Below are 18,600 nucleotides of genomic sequence, written 5' to 3' on the forward strand. Positions count from 1 at the left end.
CAGCTCAGGGCTTAAGTTTAAGTTTGTTGCAACGCTCATCAAGCTGCTCAGGCAGGACTTAGGCTCCTGCCGCTTCCTTTGTCATTTTATCCCTGCGTGGACGGGCAGGTGCTATGCAGGTGGGGAGAGCAGAAGGGGTGAGATCCTGACCCTGTTGAAGTTGATGGAAGTTTGGCCTTTGACTTCAGTGGGGTCAGGAGTTCACCCCATGACTCCAAAGCTCCCCTCCCTTGCAGACGTAGTCCGGTGGCGGCAGGCAGGACTTCGAGAGCCACTCCCGTCTTCTCCCTGCTCCTGCAGCGTAGCCGGCCGTGGCGATGGGTCGCCCACCCCAGGACGTGAGGCTCTGGAACCCAGCCACCGGCCCAAGCTGCTCTGGCAGCAGGCGGTCGAAAGCTCGTGCACCTCGGCTCTCCAGGGCCAAGCGTGGCAGCTTGTGCTCTAAGCGCCAGCAGCGAGTGGGGAATGGAGAGAAGAGGAAAGCACAAAATAAAGAAGGAGAGAAAAAAGGGTGAATGACAGAGAGGAAAAATAAAGGAGTTGAATCTGCATCTGTGTTGGGTGAGGGGCAGGGGCAAGGGAGAGAGGGGCTTGAAACAACCAAAGGCTGGGAACCCTGGTGATCTGGTCTGTTCTGTATGAACCCATTTTGGGACAGGGCCTTTTAGACCTACAAGGCGCACAGTAAATATTGTTCTTGCTCCTTCCTTGCGACTTACGAATCCTGCTGGGAGCAGATGCTCTGGGCTCAGTGGCGGGGTGGACTATGGGGGAATCAGTGCACTTGGTCCTGCCTCATGGTCCACCAGACTCGCCTGGTGCCCTCTGCCCATCTCTCCCTACCGGGAACTGCTACTGTGCCCTGAGAGCCAAGCTTCCAGCCCGGCTTCTCCTCTGGGCCGAAGGCTTTATAGCGAGTGCATCTCAGGTCCTGGTACGGCCTCGTGGTGGGTGCTAGGATTAGCAAATGAAAATCAGTCTCCGTCAGAGCAGAGCAGGGATCGGCAGGGCTGGGGACGGATTTATGTCACAGCTGCTGCGAGCTGTGCACCAGGAATTCACTCACTGACAAACAAGTCAGGCTAGCGAGGCTCGCTGCTGTTCTCCCTTCAGGCTGAGCGAGATCGGGGGCATGCGGAATCTGCAGAAACGCTCACAAACAGGCGTGGAATAATTTATCGGGCCGGTCGGCTTGCATGCATTGTCTATCACTTCGGCTTGGTCAGATCAGGGGCAGCGCCTGCTTTTTTACCATTTTTCCAGCTGGGTGGATGAAGGTGAAGGGTCACCCAGTGAGTGGGCGGGATGGAAGTAGATTACCCAATGCCAGCGGCTCCCAGTCCTGTCCTTGCTAACTACTCGACCTCATTGAGACTGTTCCTAAAGAACTGCAGCATTTCCACGCTGTTCGAACATGTTCTTTCTAAGGACCGTAGGCAAGGGTTAGGCTCCATGGTAGCATCATAAAACACTGTGGCCGAGGCATGACAAAGGGCGTTAGAAGGGAAATCGTTTGACCTCCTATTAAAAGTTATAATGAGGCAAATTCGTTCTGTGTTTCTCAACACAGTCGCACCTTTGCCACCCTCTGCCTTCTGGCCCGCAAGAAGCCGCTGTGCTATAAGAAGTGGTATTTTCCAGGTGAGATGTAAAAGAGGGACCCTGATCTCTTGTGGTCATTATAGATCCCATGGGCCTTAATGCAGGATTGTTAACACCACTGTCCTGTCCAGATTCCCATCGGGCAATGGCATTCTGTCTCCTCCAAATTCCCTTTGTGGTATCAATTGGATACCATGTTCTTCCTTCCATCTTGACCTTACCCATTGCTTTCGTATTGTTCGGTGCTGTTAAATGACAGCCATGCTGCATTCCGGGGCGGGGGACACGACTCCCTTGCAAAGACATTCCCAGATGCTCTTTTGAATGCCCATGCTCAAACCATCGCACCAGGCCTGCTGCTAAAATATAGCTCCTTACTCATGTATGCAGCACCCTCTAAGATAATTTCATAATCCTTAAATAAACCTTCCAGAAACTGTAGGGGAAAATGCGAATTACAGATTAAAAACCAGATTAAATCCTTTTGCAACTCAGTTGTTCCCCTTCCCCGTCACCCGCTCCCCTTCTCCTATCCCCAGTCTGATTACGGTAGCCAGCTATAATATGTCAGCATGTTTATCTGTGCATTACCTGGGGCTCTGCATTTGTTGCCAGGGTGTGAGAGTATCTCCATGTGATGAAAATCAGAAACGGCATGCAGGATTGAGCCACTGAAAGAGTTTGAAATCTTGTTCCTTACTCGGCTAGGTAAATCCCGGTGAGAAGACGCTTGAAGAAAGACGATCCAGTTTAGATGCGGAAATCGACTCCTTGACCAGCATCCTGGCTGACTTGGAAAGCAGCTCCCCATACAAGCCACGGACTCAACAGGTTAGTGTTTGAGCCCCGTTTTATGCCTGTCGAACTGTGTAAACTTTGAGTGAGAAATCGGGACTTTTGGAGTCAACGTGCAAACCAGTGAGTATTCACTGGGAGTACCCAAGCCATTTTATATCTTTATAGCATCCAGATGTACCCGCCGAAGTGACTCTGGAAGGGGGACCTGTTCAGGCCCTACAGTGCAAGCGAGCAGGCGTGTTTACGTGTCTGTGTGGAGCTGGCCAGAGGTGCCACCATAAAAATGGCATCCTGCATCCCACGACTTTCTTTCAGCAATAGCTGCTGAGTTAAAAACATGCTCAAAAGCACGTTTTATCTCTCGCTCCTGGCAGCCTGACCCTGCTATCTGAATATCAAGCTGTGTTCTTTTCGCTTTGTTGTCTAATCAACGGCAAATCTATGATCTTCATGCTTGGATCATAGCACAGCTGTCAGAGTGGTTGATAAAGCAATAACACACAATGGAACCTTGCTTCCTCCTCCATGTCTAGGTCTGGGCTACAGGCTGATCTGTGTCCCTATGATTCTGGGGACACCTAGGAAGCAGATCTGTGCATGTTACGCGATTTTTTTAGCACCTGAAAAATGACACAGTAACGGCATTTCAAGGGGATTGTTGATGTGGTGTCCAAAGACATCTCAAACCCAATAGCCATCCAGTTGGACATCTCTTGTACTCTCTCTACTTACCGTTGCCATCACGTATTATGTGTAGACGTGTTTCTACATGTTTATGCAACTCTGTGTATATGATATACATGTATTGTGATAAACTCAGGACAGACAGCTGCAAGGGAGGGGTAGGAATCAGTCCCAGAGGGTTAAAAGGCCCTTCTCCTTATCAACTGGGAGGCAACTACAGGTCAATCAGGTTCAGCTGAGAAAGGGTTACCCAGGTAGCACTTACAATCAGCTGAGGGGGAGCTACGTGAGGTTAATTAGGATCAGCTGATTCCAACTTAGGGCTGCCTGAGACCTTTTTAAACCCTTCCCTGGGAGGAAGGAGCGGGGCGGGGCAGAGAGAGAAGGAGCCCTGCTGCCAGGAGTGTTGGAGCAGCAAGACAGCGAGCCTCACCAGGAGGAGAGGCAGTGCTCTCTCCCACAAGGGAGTAAAAAGACTCTAAACAGGACTGGTGGAGATACGGGGAGCAGACTTCCCCAGTGTCCCAAGGGGGACCATATTACCCAAGCCTGTCTCACCAGGGCTAAAAGCAGCAGAGGCTGGGGAGACTGAGAAGGTGCCTTGCCACAGTATGTTGAAGTGACGGTGACTCTGATTAACCCCACAAAAGTAAGAAGAATCAGAATTAGCTGATGCAAATGGTTGCACTGTGCGAGGCATTGGCCTGTATTCCGTTGCAATCATTTTAGGGTAGGGGCTCTGCCTCCTTACCCATTGCCGTTAACAACCTGGTCGAGTTAGGTCTCTCCTTACAGTGGAGTATTGAGTAGACACTGCGCACACCCAGCTAACACCGGTGGAGACAGCAGTGTAGAGGTGAGGCACAGCGTAGGCGAGTGGATTGCCCATGCTGAACGCTGGGGCATGTAACTTACATGGCTCTTGACACACCCAAGAGGTGCCTCCCATGTCTACACTACTGTTCATAGCCGTTTAGTGTCCTGCTGCCTCCCCCCGCCGTAGCCTTTCCCCGCTTCCTTCCCCTGCCAGAGCCTTTCACTGCCACATGGAGCTGCGCGCACCCCACTGCCCCCGCCGTAGCCTTTCCCCGCTTCCTTCCCCTGCCAGAGCCTTTCACTGCCACATGGAGCTGCGCGCACCCCACTGCCGCCGCCAGTGTAGACAGGGTCTGTCAGAGCTAAAGTAATTCTACCATACGGGTGGAAGTTACAAATGGGCTCAGTGCTGGCCTAACGCTGCTCCCACTGGAGCCAATGAGAGCATGAACACTGACTTACGGGGAGAGGAGTGAAACCAACATCAACTGCTCTTTAAAATTCCACCCTCAGGGCGTTTGCAGAATTATTGGTGCCCTGGCTTTCTTGGTTGGTTTGGACCCTTAGACGACCTCATGAGACATGCGTCTCATTTTCATTGTAGCTGCATGGAGACAGCGCTCATACGTGTTTGCAGCCCATCCTTTAGTTCAGGGGTTTTCAAATGGGGAGTCGGGACCCCGCAGGGTGTCGTGAGGTTATTACGTGGGGGGGTCACGAGCTGTCAGCCTCCATCCCAAACCCTGCTTTGCCGCCAGCATTGATAATGGTGTTAAATATATTAAAAAGTGTTTTTAATTTATAAGGGGAGGTCTCACTCAGAGGCTTGCTATGTGAAAGGGGTCACCAGTACAAAAGTTTGAGAACCCCTGCTTTAGTTCCTTGCAAACAATCTAATTCAGGGTACTCTGTCTAAACTGCAGACCTTGTGAAGTAGTCATGGTTTTCGTCCTTTTTCTAATGTCAAGAATTTCTTAAGATGAGTGATGGAAAGTTACAACACTGCCTTTTGTAACTGGAGTTGTGTTCATGCTCTAGCATTCTGCATCAAATAGTTTGTATTTCTTTTGTTTTTTTATTAGGGTTTTTTTTGGCGGGAAGAGGGGGTTGGGAAACACTTTATGGGGTTGAAACAATGTAAGAGGTTTACTCTTGTATCAGTATATCCTTCCTCTGGGCTCTGAAATAGTGTGAAAAGACTATGATCTCGCATTATTTTGTTCCCATATTTTAAATAGGTCCTGGTGGTAGAAATCTCAATTCAAATGCCACCCTATACAGGTTTATTTGGGGTTCTGTAGCATTCAGATACACAGCCCTAGTTGCAATGGAGCCATGTAACTTATTCCAGTTTATAAAGTCGGCAGCCCTGAGATCCTGTATCCCATTGGTAGTGTGCATAAACTCGCATTTTTCATGTGCAACTAGTGCACAATTTTCTGCCTGTGATTACGGTGAGTGGCTCTGTAGATTTGTCTCTTGGAGTGTGTCTTCACTGCACAGTAAACGGGCTTTTACTGGCCTGGTGGTGGTGGGTTGGCACCTGAGCTCCACTTTAACTCGAGATGGAGCCTGCCCACTTTTGTGGCAAGGACATATGCAAAATCACTCAAGTGCTGATAGTCCTCCAGTGGCTTCCCACAATTCCTCCAAAGGACAGATAAGTTCTTTTTGCAATTGATGCAAATGATCGGGAAGGAATCCTAGCGTGTATCAGCACAAGGAACCATGGGACATGCCCTCAGACACACACAGGTGAGTGCAGAAACAATGAGGACACAGTACCCTGGGTAGAGCTCTTCTGGGGGGATGCTCACCCAGAGGGTAGGCTCACCTGGGGTTTTAGACCTGGGTACCAATCACCTAGACTAACCGTGCAGTGAAAACTGTCCCTTCAAGCCTAGGAATTGGCAGAGTGATCTTATGTAGTGCGTTTGCTACTACAGCTAGGAACAAACAGCTTGGGTTAGAAGCAGCGTTTCAGCTTTGATACGGAGCAACCCTTCTTTTGTTCATTTTACGTTACACTTTTCAGTATTTATTAGTTAATGTAATTGTGTCTTGTGAAAAATAGAATTATGCCAACTATTAACAACAGCTGCAAGAAAAAGAAAATGCTGGAGTTGAATGTGTCATGTGCTATAATCAAAAGATACATGAGTAAATCCTCCAAGTGTGGGAACATAATGCAAGCCTTGGATGTTTGTCTTTATTTGATCTGCAGTAAGTATAAAAAAACCTAGTGACTCACTCGGTAGCCTATAGTCGGATAATAGCCCAGGCTGCTAACTGTGAGGCACCTCATCAGTAAAGCAGCATAGCTACTGGCTCAAGCCTTCACTTAAAATCTCAAATGTGCCAGGATAATGGAAGTAGCTAGGAAAAGGGAATTAGGGGTGTCTACATGGGAGATTTTTCCAGTTATACTGGTATAATTAAACCACTATAGTTGTACTATGTAGCGCTGCTGTGGGGACACCCATTCGGGTATAAGAGTGGGGTTTTTTTCATCTTAGTTTAAACTGCTTCCAAAGAAGCATAACCTAAACTGGAAAAAGGCCCTTTTATACTGGAGTAAAAGCATCCACAATGGAGGTTATACTGGTATAACAATAATAGTTTAAATTCACACACTACCTTATACCGGTGTGACTTCCTCTGTAGACAAGCCCTCAGTCTTCTGTGCAAGTTTCTGATTTCAGGGGGACATTGTCAGTAATGGTGGCAGAATCTGGCTCTAACTATGTAACATAGGTTAATCTCCTGTCGCAAGGAATTCCCGGTCAAAAAGCACCTGTGGGAGTCACCCTTACATGCAAATCTGGTACCGCACAACATTTTAATTAAAAAACCTAGAACAATATAAAATTAATGTGCACGTATTAAAAGCTTTAAAAATTGGCTAACAGGTTTTGAAATATAATTGTAAAATGGAAATTGATGTCAAGTGGGTGTGTTTCCAGTGGGGTCCTGCAGGGACCAGTTCTTTGCACTACGGTATTTAACATTTGTATCAATAACCTGGAAGAAAACAAGGTTAGCAGAGGACACTAAAATTGGGGGAGTGGTAAATAATGAAGAGGAAAAGCCGCTGATTTAGAGCGGTCTGGATTGCTTGGTAAACTGGGCGCAAGCATAGATTAATAGATTTCAAGACCAGAAGGGACCAGTCTGACCTCCAGTATAACACAGGCCAGAGATTTCACCCAAAGTAATTACCAGAGCACAACTTTTGGAAAAATTCCAATCTTGATTTTAAGATGACCAGTGATGGAGAGTTCACCGCGACTCTTTGTGAATTGTTTCAGTGGTTAATTACTCTTGCTGTCAAAAATTTGCATCTTAGTTCCAGTCTGAATTTGTGTAGCTTCAACTTATACCCATGATACCTTTCTCTGCTAGATTGAAGAGCTCATTGTTGAATATTTTCCCAATATAGATACCTATGGATTGCAATCAAGTCAACCATCACCCTTCTCTTAGTTAAGCTAAATAGATTGAACTCTTTGAGACATGCTTTCCAATCCTTAGTCATTCCTGTTGCTCTTCTCTGAATCGTCTCAGCTATATCAACATCCCTCTTGAATTGTGTGTTCCAGAACTGGACACAGGATTCCAGCAGCAGTCGCACCAGTTCAAATAGAGCTGAGTTTCCCCTGTTTATTTCTCCCATTAGCTCTTTTGGCCTCAGCATCACACTGGGAGCTCACGTTTGGCTTATTCACTGCTGCCTCCAAATCTTTGCTTCCCAGGCTAGAATGTATGGCTAGAACATCCTGTACATATGGTTACACCCTTTGTTCCTAGATGTATACAGTTACATGTAGCCTATTAAAATGCATATTGTTTGCTTGCGCCCAGTTTACTAAGTGATCCAGATTGCTCTGTATCGTTGATCTGTCCTCTTCGTTACTGACCACCCCAATTTTTATGTCATTTGTGGCAACATTTATTAAGGATGATTTTGTTTCCTTCCAGGTCATTGATAAAAATGTAAAATAACATAGTGCAAAGAACTGATACCTGTGGAATCCCACTGGAAACACACCTGCTTGATCACAAGTCTCCGTTTACAATGACATTTTGCAAGCTATCAGTTAGCCAGTTTTTAATCCATTTAATGTGTGCTGTGTTCATTTATATTTGTTCTAGTTTTTTTTTTATCAGAATGTCATGAGGTACCAAGACACAACCCTTACAGAAGTCTGAGTATATTATATTAACACAGTCTCATAAAAAAAAAAGCTATCAGGTTAGTTTGACAGGATCTATTTTCCATGAACCCATGTTGATTTGCATTAATTACATTACCCTCTTTATTAGTCGAATTCTGAATCAGCTGCTGCGTTATATTGCTCGGGATGAATGTCAGGCCTACAGGCCTATAATTACCTACGACATCCCATTTACCCTTTTTTGAAAATTGGCACAACATTAGCATTCTTCCAGTCTGCTCGAACTCCCCTGCAAGACTTGTTGACAATCAACATTCATGATCCAGCTCTTAGATGTAAGTTATCTGGACCTGCTGAATTAAAATTGTCTAACTTTTGTAGCTTCTGTTTAACATTCTCCAGAGATACTAGTTGAATGAAAAGCCTGTTATCACATATGATGAGACAGTATCTTCTGTTTTTTCCCCCAAATAGGGAACAGAAATATTTAGTGAACACTTCTGCCTTTTCTATATTATTATTGATAATTCTACCACTTCCATTTAGTAATGGACCAATACCATTGTCAGGTTCTCTTTGTTACTAATATATTTTTTCCTTATTGTCCTTAACTCTGCTGACTGTAGATTTCTCCTTGTCCCTTTGCTTCCCTTATCAGTTTTCTCTATATAAACAATACACATTTTAACACGAATGAATGTACACATCTAGGAACAAAGAACATAGTCCCTACTTACAGGATGGGGGACTCTGTCCTGGGAAGCAGTGACTCTGAAAAAGATATGAGGGCCATTTGCTGAACATGAGTTCCCAGTGCAATGCTGTGGTCAAAAGAGCTAGTGTGATGCTGAGCTGCATAAACAAGAATATCCAGAGTAAGAGTAGAGAGGTCATTTTACCTCTCTATTTGGCAATAATGTGACTGCTACAAGGAATAGCTTCATACAAGGAATACAAGCGTCATACAATAGCTTCATACAGGGAATACTTTCATTTGATGTGCTTTGAGCTAAATCTTTATCCTGTTGAAGTGGACAGCACGGCTTCCATTGATGTCGGTAGGAGCAAGATTTGACTCTTAGGTTGGTGACTCTTAAAGTAACGCTCAGTTGTAGTGAGCACATCTACAGCTTGTGAGCATCAAAACTGGAATGTCCTCAGCGTTTTGATTCAGCTGGCATGCAGGGGTAGATCACATCAGCACTTCTCTGGTGGTGAATTTTAAGCTCTGATTTAAAAAAAATCAACTAACTCTTATCTGAAAAGTGGCCATATTCAGGGCTGTCTTAATGCTGGCTGAAAACGGCCTGAAAAAATAGCTTTTACAAAGGTGTGAATTACCCCCTGTGATAGATCCAGGCCAGTTGGTTACAACAAAGTAGCAGAAGGCAGATATACTGGCCACTGGATTAGCAGTTTTCTGTTCCCTGGCTGACCAGAGCAGGGGCTGCTCCAGACTAATGAGACTACCTGAGTCCAATTAACCTGCAAAGAGTCAGGTGAGGCCATTAAGCTAATGTGACCACCTGACTCTAATTAAGGCCCTGCTGATACTATAAAAAGGGCTCACTCCAGTCAGGCAGAGGAGAGCCAGGGAGCTAGAGGAGAGGAAGTGCGGCTGAAGGGCTGGTTAATGAACACCCCCCCAAACCATCGGTAAGGGAGCCCTAAGGTAAGGGTGAAGAAGGGAGAAGCAGGAGAGCTGGGGGGAAGTGGCCCAGGGAAATGTAGCAACTCTGGCAGTGAAAGGTTGGCTGCCAACAGCTGCTACCATTAGGGTCCCTGGGCCGGAACCCGGAGTAGAGGGTAGGCCCGGGTTCCCCCCAACCCACCACTACAGGAACATCTCCTGGGAGGGGAAGTCAGGCCCCTGTCAGGACAGGAGACTAAACTGTTCGGGAATAATCCTGTAGGGACAACAGAGACTGTGGGAGTTCTCTCACCAACCTCCTTGCTGGCTTATGATGAAACACTCAGTAGACTGTAACCCTGGCCCTAGAGAGAGATGGTCTACGTGGAGGGTCACAGTGAGCCACTGAGGCTAGCATAAACCGCCTAGAAGCGCAGGACCCACGTGGACAAGGTCAGAGCTCTGCCACACCCCATTCATCCCAATGAGGTGTTGATCCTGAAACCTAATGATAATGATTTAACTGCTTGTAATTTTTAGCAGCAACATCCAACTTCCCTGCAATTATAGATGGAGCATGATGTGGGTGAAGGATGAGTACCACCACTCTATTCCAATAGCCCCGGATCTGTATCTGGCCTAATAGTAAACCCCCAGATGGATTTTTTTTTTAAATACAGAAGAAAAAGAGAATCTCTTAAAAATTTTAGCAGGGATGTTGCCTTGCCTCTAATGCTCTGGGAGCTATTTGCAGGAAATTCAGGCAGTCCTGAAATTCCTATCTCCAAATGCAGAATTGCATCAATCGCTTGAACTGCTTGTTATGTGTCCCAAAGTTAACACTCTCCAGGGGCTTTGCTGTTGTCATAGTTCTCATTCCAGCATCTACGTTTTCCCTGCACACCGACACACGTCTGCAGATGATTATGCATGGGGCAGGGATGTTCACAGGTACCTTGGGTGTATGTATGAATTTTCAGGCACTACTTTCAGCCCTGTGTGTATTTGGATCATGGCCTATCTCTAGAGGAGAGAAAGTCTTCCTTTGCTCATCAACTCCAGCCCGAGCCAGCTAGCTAACTGACGCTGTTCTGATTAGCAGATGCTTGAAGCTGCCGCATCTGTTGGTATGTATTAGAAGTTAATCCTTTTGATAAGAGCATGTCTGTTAAGATTTTTAAATTTTTTTGTCCCAGATCCCAGATTATCAGATTGTCACAGATGAACCAGATAAGAATGACCTTTACGTAGTATTATTCCCTCCTGTTGTACTGTTGCCAGTGTGACAGTATCCTCTATCCCATCTATTTATGTTTTTCAAATGCAAAATCAGGTTCCCCCCCCCGCCCCGCTTGTGAAATAGCATTTCATGCCTCATATCAGCTTCATTTTTGCATACGTGTTTGGTTACAGACTCAGATGAAGCCGAGTGTAGAATATATTGTGTTTTATAATCTATGCTGTCATCTCAAATTTTGTATGTGGATAAGGATAAATATTGACTTTGGGAGCAGTGATAAAAGGTAAATGGTACCTCATAAATTTTTTTTTAACTTCTGCATTCATTATTATTTTGTTGTGAATGGTTGAAGGGCATGTCCCTTACCTTTTTAAGCAGCTCAGGGTATCCCGTATATTGTCAAATTTTGTTTCATACCTTTTATTTTTCAGTGGCACTGGCGTACTCTTCATGAGCCCCTTAGGAAATGAGTCACTCATTACTCCAGCGCAGGTTTTCGTGATATGCCATTTCATTAAGAACCCTGAAATCTCTCACCCTGAATGTGCTCATAGGGCTTCATAAACTATGTACAGACAATGCCATCGAAATGCAGCCACCTCTGGGGTGGAGGGTGGCAGATAGTCAGTGCACAGCCCACTGTTTTATCTCCTTTTAGGAGCTGTTGCAACTGAGTGTTTCACATACATTAATACATTTACCCTCCCAACGTCCCTGTGAGGTAGGGAAGTAATGTTCCAATTTTGCACGTGGGGAAACTGGGCACAGAGATTATGTAACTAGACCAAGTCCACACAGTGAATCGGTCGCCACTGGAACTGAAACCAGCTCACCAGCATCCCAGTCTCTTAACTCTAAGCTTATATTTCCTCCCGCCATGCATTGCACAATAGGAGGAGGAGGAGAGATTTTGGCTAAGGACACCCGGAAAAAACCTGGGACCTGTGGTAGAGCAGGAAACTGCACCCCCATCTCACACATTCCAGACTGGACCGTCTTTCCTCTCAGTGTCCTCCCTGACAGTATGTCCATCTACTGCAAACCCCTCCCCTGCCCCCTCACCTGATAGACGGTGGAGCCGTCCTTGTTTCAGCTGAGGTGAAGGGAATGCAGAAGAGTTGGAATCAGAGAAATAAAGGAGAATAAGAGCCAACCAGCCAGCTGTGCAGTTCTTCCACCGGACCTTGCTATCTCTTGCATAAATATACATGATACATTTATAGCCTGGGTACATATCAGAACTGTTACATGAGGTTCCCAGTCTAAAACAGTTAAAGTATGAGGTGAATGCAACTGTGGACAGTTTTAAGGGGCTGTCTGTGTTTTTATTTTTTGGTCATTGATTGCCTTTTGCTTGCCTGCCTACAAACTATTGAGATATGACTGCAGAGCTGAGCTGCCTTGTGTCTTTCTGTATATTAAAGCTTCATAGACTAATAGACTTAAAAAAATGACACAGAAAACTTATGAATCGATGGATCCTCACTGTAGCTCTTCTAATAACTGTAAATTATTCCAGTCTGCTAGACGTTTCATTGTACCAGAGAGAGAGGAAGTTGTTTCCTTCACTCAGACTTTGTATTGCAGCAAAACTGAATGAGAGGATATATCTATTTTGGCTTGGAAGTCATTCTGATTTTCACAGCCTAGCATTGTCACCTTTTGTTCCATAAAACAGGCTCAGTGACATTGCCTGCAAACCTAAGTTAGCATGTATTATTACCATCTTGTGTTTCAATAGGGAACAAACTTCCAAGTGGAGGAGACAGACCTTGAAAGGAGGAAAATATTATATCCAAGCAAACCTACTTCACAGCTAAAAGCCAGCACTCCAATTCCCTGTCATTTCTACATGAAATCAATAATGCTTTGGTCCAGCAAGTATCAATGTCTTTTCTTTGAAATCCGTGGGAGAAATGGCTCTGCCCAGAAAATGAGATTTTCAAACTGTTGTTGAAATATTTCTGTCACTGTTTGCAGTCTGAGACGTAGTTTTATTTCAGTCTCAGACCGTCTCTGGTTTCCAGACCACTCTATCAAAGCTTCACCTAGGAGAAACTAAGACACTGAAACAGATAATATTGTAGGTATGTAGGAAGGCATTTACAGCTGGCAGCATGATTTGTGGATTTTTCATAGCTTTTCAGGCCAGGTGTTGTTATGATAATCTAATCTGACCACCCCTTTTGCAGAATACAGGCCATAGACCATCACTCAATGATTCCTGCATCCAACCCATAACTTGTGGTTTAGCTAGAGTTTATATTTGGGCTGGGAGATGGAGAAGCTTCAGAAGATACCTGGATATGTTTCTCTCGACTTGGAGTGATTTCCAAGCAGTAGATTGATTAGCACATTGCTGTCATTAGAAATCCTTCGCCATGGAGAAATATCATGGTCGTCACAAATCTGGCACCCCAACTGCCATTCAGAGCTTCATGGTGAAAGGGGAGGATAAGTTTTTAATTCCCTGTTCCAAAAACACGAACACCGTAGCTAATGGGGAGTCTCTCCTGGCAATACAGGGGTTTTGAGACACAGGACAGCAGTTCTGACTCCATCCAGCAGAGGACAATAATACACATGCATAATGGCCAGTTAGTGACATGATCATCAATGGCGGGAAAAGAAGATTTGGTGTTACTGACACCTTGATATAAGAGAAGGCTATACGACAGCTTTGTATTTTATGAGGGATATCTGTAAGCTCAGGATCATCTTCTCATAGCTTTGGAAAGGATCATCAACATGGCCGCAATGAACTGTGGGGATTCTCTGAGGACAGCACTGGATCGCCAGCCAGGGAGATATTGCACATATTGTACCTAAGTATATTTAGGTTCTCCACAAACGTTTAACACGATTTCACATCCGAGGCTAATGTCCACAGTGCAGGGCTGAAGCGATTTGGTTCAGAGGGTCAGAACATTTCCAGGAGGCCCCAAGAACAAAGAGCAGCCACTTTCTAAATTAACCCTTTCCATTTAAAGAGAGCAGTGTGAGAAACGGCAGAGAATATGCATTAACTGAAGTCTTCTTCTAGGTGTGGTCTCACCTCCATGAAGTCGGCTCTTCGAGTCTGGCTTCTCCATTCCAGTCTGGCTTGAAGCGGTTCCTCAGAGACTCCACAGCTAATCGGGTCCTTTTATATGACATCCGTCCATCTAGTTTTGTGTCTTCCAGCCCTTCTCTGACCTTCCACTTCTAGTTTAACACCCTGTTTCCCGTATATTCTATTGATCTTTTTACATGTCCAGCCATCGAAGCCTGGATCCCCTCTGCTTTTATATAATTGGTGCCACCTTCACGCTTCCCCCGATTTGTTGGTGCTGAACATGGTCCATCCGTATAACTCCAAGCGTCCATCTTAACATTTTCATTTCTAGTCTGTTCAAGATCTGTTCCCATCTCTTCCTCAGTGCCCAGCATTTGGAGCCATACAAAAGGGCAGGCCTAATTATTGCCTTGTAGGTCTTACTTTTCAATTTGATAGGCATTCTCCATCATTCCACTCAGTTCTCTCCATGCCTTTCCTGTTCTGTTTATGCATGAATTGAATTATTTGCACAGTATTTTAGGGTTGGTGGATCTCACAGGGCTGAGATTAGGAGCAAAACAAGCTATGATTTCAGGACCCCTCAACAAGGTTTTGCAACAAATAAGCTAAAATGAAGGTTAATTTGTTTTCTCAAAAGATTTTAGTGGCACATAATTGGCACGACTCAGATAACTTACTCATGGCTTTGCCAATGTTATAATGTGGTCATCCCTAGCTAGTGGCAATAAGATTTTAGTGAGCACGCTGCCATTATATGTTACACATACTTGAGTGTGAGTTCACATTACATGTGTGTGGTTTTGTGTATGAAATCCCCCATGCCTGTGGCTAGATGGATCACAGTTTAGTTTGGCATAGCATCTTTCTTACGTGTCATATTATAAAAAACTTTAGTTACTGTAAATACTATAATTGCTGAATTGAACTAGAAAAGGGAGACATGTATGAATATACATTTGGGGGGAGGGATAACTCCCTGGCTTGAGCATTGGCCTGCTAAACCCAGGGTTAGGAGTTCAATCCTTGAGGGGGCAACTTAGGGATCTGGGGCAAAATCAGTACTTGGTCCTGCTAGTGAAGGCAGGGGGCTGGACTTCAACATCCCTTCCAGTTCTGTGAGATGGGTATATCTCCATATATAAGCAGCAAAGAATCCTGTGGCACCTTATAGACTAACAGACATTTTGCAGCATGAGCTTTCGTGGGTGAATACCCACTTCTTCTTCTTCTCCATATATATATATATATACACACACACACACACACATAGGCAAGGAAGGAAAAACATTTTCAGGCAGAATCTGAAATGAGGTGGACATTTGGTGAGTAGGGCTTGCAGAAAGGTGGCCTGGAAGATGGGAGCTGCAGAGGAGAAGGCTCTTGAGCCAAAAAAATGCACAGATAGCTTAATACGTCTCTTCCATTTGCACTTTAAGTCCCCTAGCTCTTTCCCCCCAAGGAGTAATGCTAAATTCTGCCCTATAATACACTCTTCGGTGCTTTCTCCTGTCCAGTTTTAAATAATTCAAATGAAGGGGCTTCCACTGTTTCCCTTGGGAGACTGCTCCAGATTGTAATGGATACCTCTGTTAAGAATCTTTATTGATAGTCAACTTCAGTATTTCTTTGCTTAATTGAATCCCATTGTTCTTCATCATAGTTCCTGGCACTTGCCCTCTCTCTCACACACAGACACACGCTCTGCAAGGAGTTTTACATTCTCCACTACAAAGCTGTAATAAAAGGACTGACAGCCTGGATCTGTAATATGCCTGACCTGACAATTAAGCAAACTTACGGCTGCGTCAGCCTGCCAGATGGATCGTCGGCTCACGATGTAACGTGTGTTGCTTCTGAATGTACTGGAGAGCTGCTTCCTATTTTATGTTTGCTGAGTCTGAGAGACAGGGAGAAGAGCAGTTTTATTGAACTAAACCCACTCATTTAGAGTGTGTTTAAGGACAGTGAGATGTGACAGATAAAATAAAATCATAGTCGGTGTTTATTTTAATTTCAAACAATAGGGGCAAGAGAGACGTAATATTTAAATCCATAGATTCAAAAGGCCTCTGGTCTTAAAGAAATAGTCAAATCCTGCAGGACCTTACTTGGGTTTTCTTCAGACAAAAGGACCTGTTACAGTGGGCTGCCCCTTTAAGAGCTGGGGGTCAGTAAACCCTGTTAGATTATTAGACCCAGCTGGGAAGGATCAGATAATCCTGGGTAGACAGACTCACGCTGGAGGGGCTCCAGCTAGCGTGCTATAAATAGCTGTGTGGACATTGCAGCTTGGGCTAGCCACCTGAGCACAACCCCCTCTCCTCTGGCCCCCTAGGCTTGAGCTTGGGTCACTAGCCCTGGTCGTGCTGGGGTTGCATCGTCCACACTGCTATTTACTGCTATAGTGCGAGCTCCTCTAGCGCAAGTATGTCTGCCCGGGCTGGGAGGCTGCCTCCCTGCTGCAGTGTAGACAGACCCTAGGTGGCTGAGGCAGCTCAAGGAGGTATAGGTGGAAGATGGACTCTCGCAGTAGGGTGATTGAAGGGAAGGCTGTGTCCTCCTTTAAAACAAATAAAAGGAAGTTCTTCACACAGCGCACAGTCAGCCTGTGGAACTCCTTGCCTGAGGAGGTTGTGAAGGCTAGGACTATAACAAGGTTTAAAAGAGAACTAGATAAATTCATGGAGGTTAAGTCCATTAATGGCTATTAGCCAGGATGGGTAAGGAATGGTGTCCCTATCCTCTGTTCGTCAGAGGATGGAGATGGATGGCAGGAGAGAGATCACTTGATCACTACCTGTTAGATTCACTCTCTCTGGGGCACCTGGCATTGGCCACTGTCGGTAGACAGATACTGGGCTAGATGGACCTTTGGTCTGACCCGGTACGGCCGTTCTTATGTTCGTATGTTCTCCTTTCAGCTGTGAGATAGGCCAGGGGAAAAGCCTCTAGGGTCTGTACCCCAGGGTGGGCAAGGGAACTGCTTTTGTTTTGGTGTTTTGCCTAAGTTTTATGATGAGGAATAAAACTGTGCCCTGAACGAGTCTTGGATGTGGCCATGTGTCCTCCTTGGGCAGTGGAGACGGCGCAGTGGGCTGTGCTCCCCAAGAGGGCAAAGAGAGCTTTGCCTGGGTAATGAATGTAGGGTTTGGGCCAGTAAGAATGAGCGCCAATAATGCACATCATTGCCCTTCCTAATCATTGCATCTGAAACTTGCTAAGGAACTTAATATCTATGGAAGGTAATAATTGGAGATATACCCATCTCCTAGAACTGGAAGGGACCTTGAAAGGTCATTGAGTCCAGCCCCCTGCCTTCACTAGCCGTCCCACTGAACCGAATTAATGGGGCTACTCACATGCATGGATCTGCAGGACCAAGGCTGCAGCTTGAGCAGACTGGGAAGAGTGTCTTGTAGGTGTTTTGTCTTCTGTTGTGACATTTCTCTCACACCCTTTCAGTTCTGGCTGCTGTAAAGCGCACACAGGATTTTGTCAGAGCCCGTATCTGCTTCTGGCCTGGCTGTGTAAATGAGAGTGTCAGAGCTGTGCTTGCTGGACTCTTATATTCATGCTTTTGAAATGCCAGCCCACTGGTCTGTTATATTCTGCAGCTGAACTTGCTGGGATGTATTTGGTCCTTAGGGGGCGTCAGGAAAGTACATTTTGCTCCCTCCCCCATTTTTACATCCCCTACCTTCAGGAACAGCAGTGACGGAAGTTTGTCATCTAGGGAAATACCCTACCTGGAAGCATGACTCATCTCATGTCAAGTTTCTCAGTATTTGTCTGTCAGCCACCACTGTATCTAATCCTGAAATTAAGCAAATTTCTGTGCAATATCTATTCCTTCCTGAGCACTCGTGGTTGAACTATAAAAATGGGGACTTCCAGCTTTCACTGCTTGACCGTCACACCTGAATCAACTCTTGGACATTATATTATTTATTATTTTATTATTTACAAATATTTGATCATCTAGAAACAATGGAGGAGGATGACGATTTGTGTTAGCTGTGTTTTTTGTAATTATGCTCAGTCTGATTCAATATCTGGCTTTTTTTTTCTGGAGCAGTCTTTCTGGATCACTGTTAATCTCAAAGGGTTTTGAAAACATTAATGACTGAAGCATGACACTGCTTTCTGGTGGGGCTTTTGTATGTTGACGCCTCATGATTTCTAAAGACAATGTCCACAGGCTGTAGTTCACGGCTACCAGCTTGAAATAGGATGGGAGGCACCTGGTTGTATTTTAGATGGCATTAAGATGCACATCAGACTGAACAATTGTAGCAAGGATCTGGGAGTCATATTTTGTTGTTCTGTTCCTGACTGTCGCTCAAATGCAGTGAGATCATGGGCAAGTTTCCTAACCTCTCTAGGGCATGGTTTCTCCTCTGTGAAATGAGGATGATGATAATTACCTACCTCCTATGAACTTTAGGGTGATGGTTGGAAAACACTTCACGAGCCTGGAATGAAAGACGTCATGAAAGCACAAACTATCCTTTATTTAAGTCAGCCTACATAAAATCCGACTTCTGCGGGGGGTGGGGGTGGGGTTAGTAGAGCAGTTACTTTATTTTTAAGAACTAAC

General features: G+C 45.2%; 1 protein-coding gene across 8 annotated transcripts in view; it reads left to right on the forward strand.

Annotated features, from left to right (window-relative positions):
• LOC123377191 (LIM domain containing preferred translocation partner in lipoma) overlaps positions 1-18,600 on the forward strand; it is a 498,276-nt gene that overhangs the window by 305,268 nt on the left and 174,408 nt on the right. For all 8 annotated transcript variants that reach the window (XM_045029748.1, XM_045029745.1, XM_045029746.1 and 5 more), the window contains one exon: positions 2,311-2,433. In XM_045029748.1, coding sequence (XP_044885683.1) covers positions 2,311-2,433 — 123 coding nt within the window. The remainder of the gene's footprint in view (positions 1-2,310; positions 2,434-18,600) is intronic.

The sequence above is a fragment of the Mauremys mutica genome, chromosome 9 (genome assembly GCF_020497125.1).
Source record: "Mauremys mutica isolate MM-2020 ecotype Southern chromosome 9, ASM2049712v1, whole genome shotgun sequence".
Classification (NCBI taxonomy): domain Eukaryota; kingdom Metazoa; phylum Chordata; order Testudines; family Geoemydidae; genus Mauremys; species Mauremys mutica.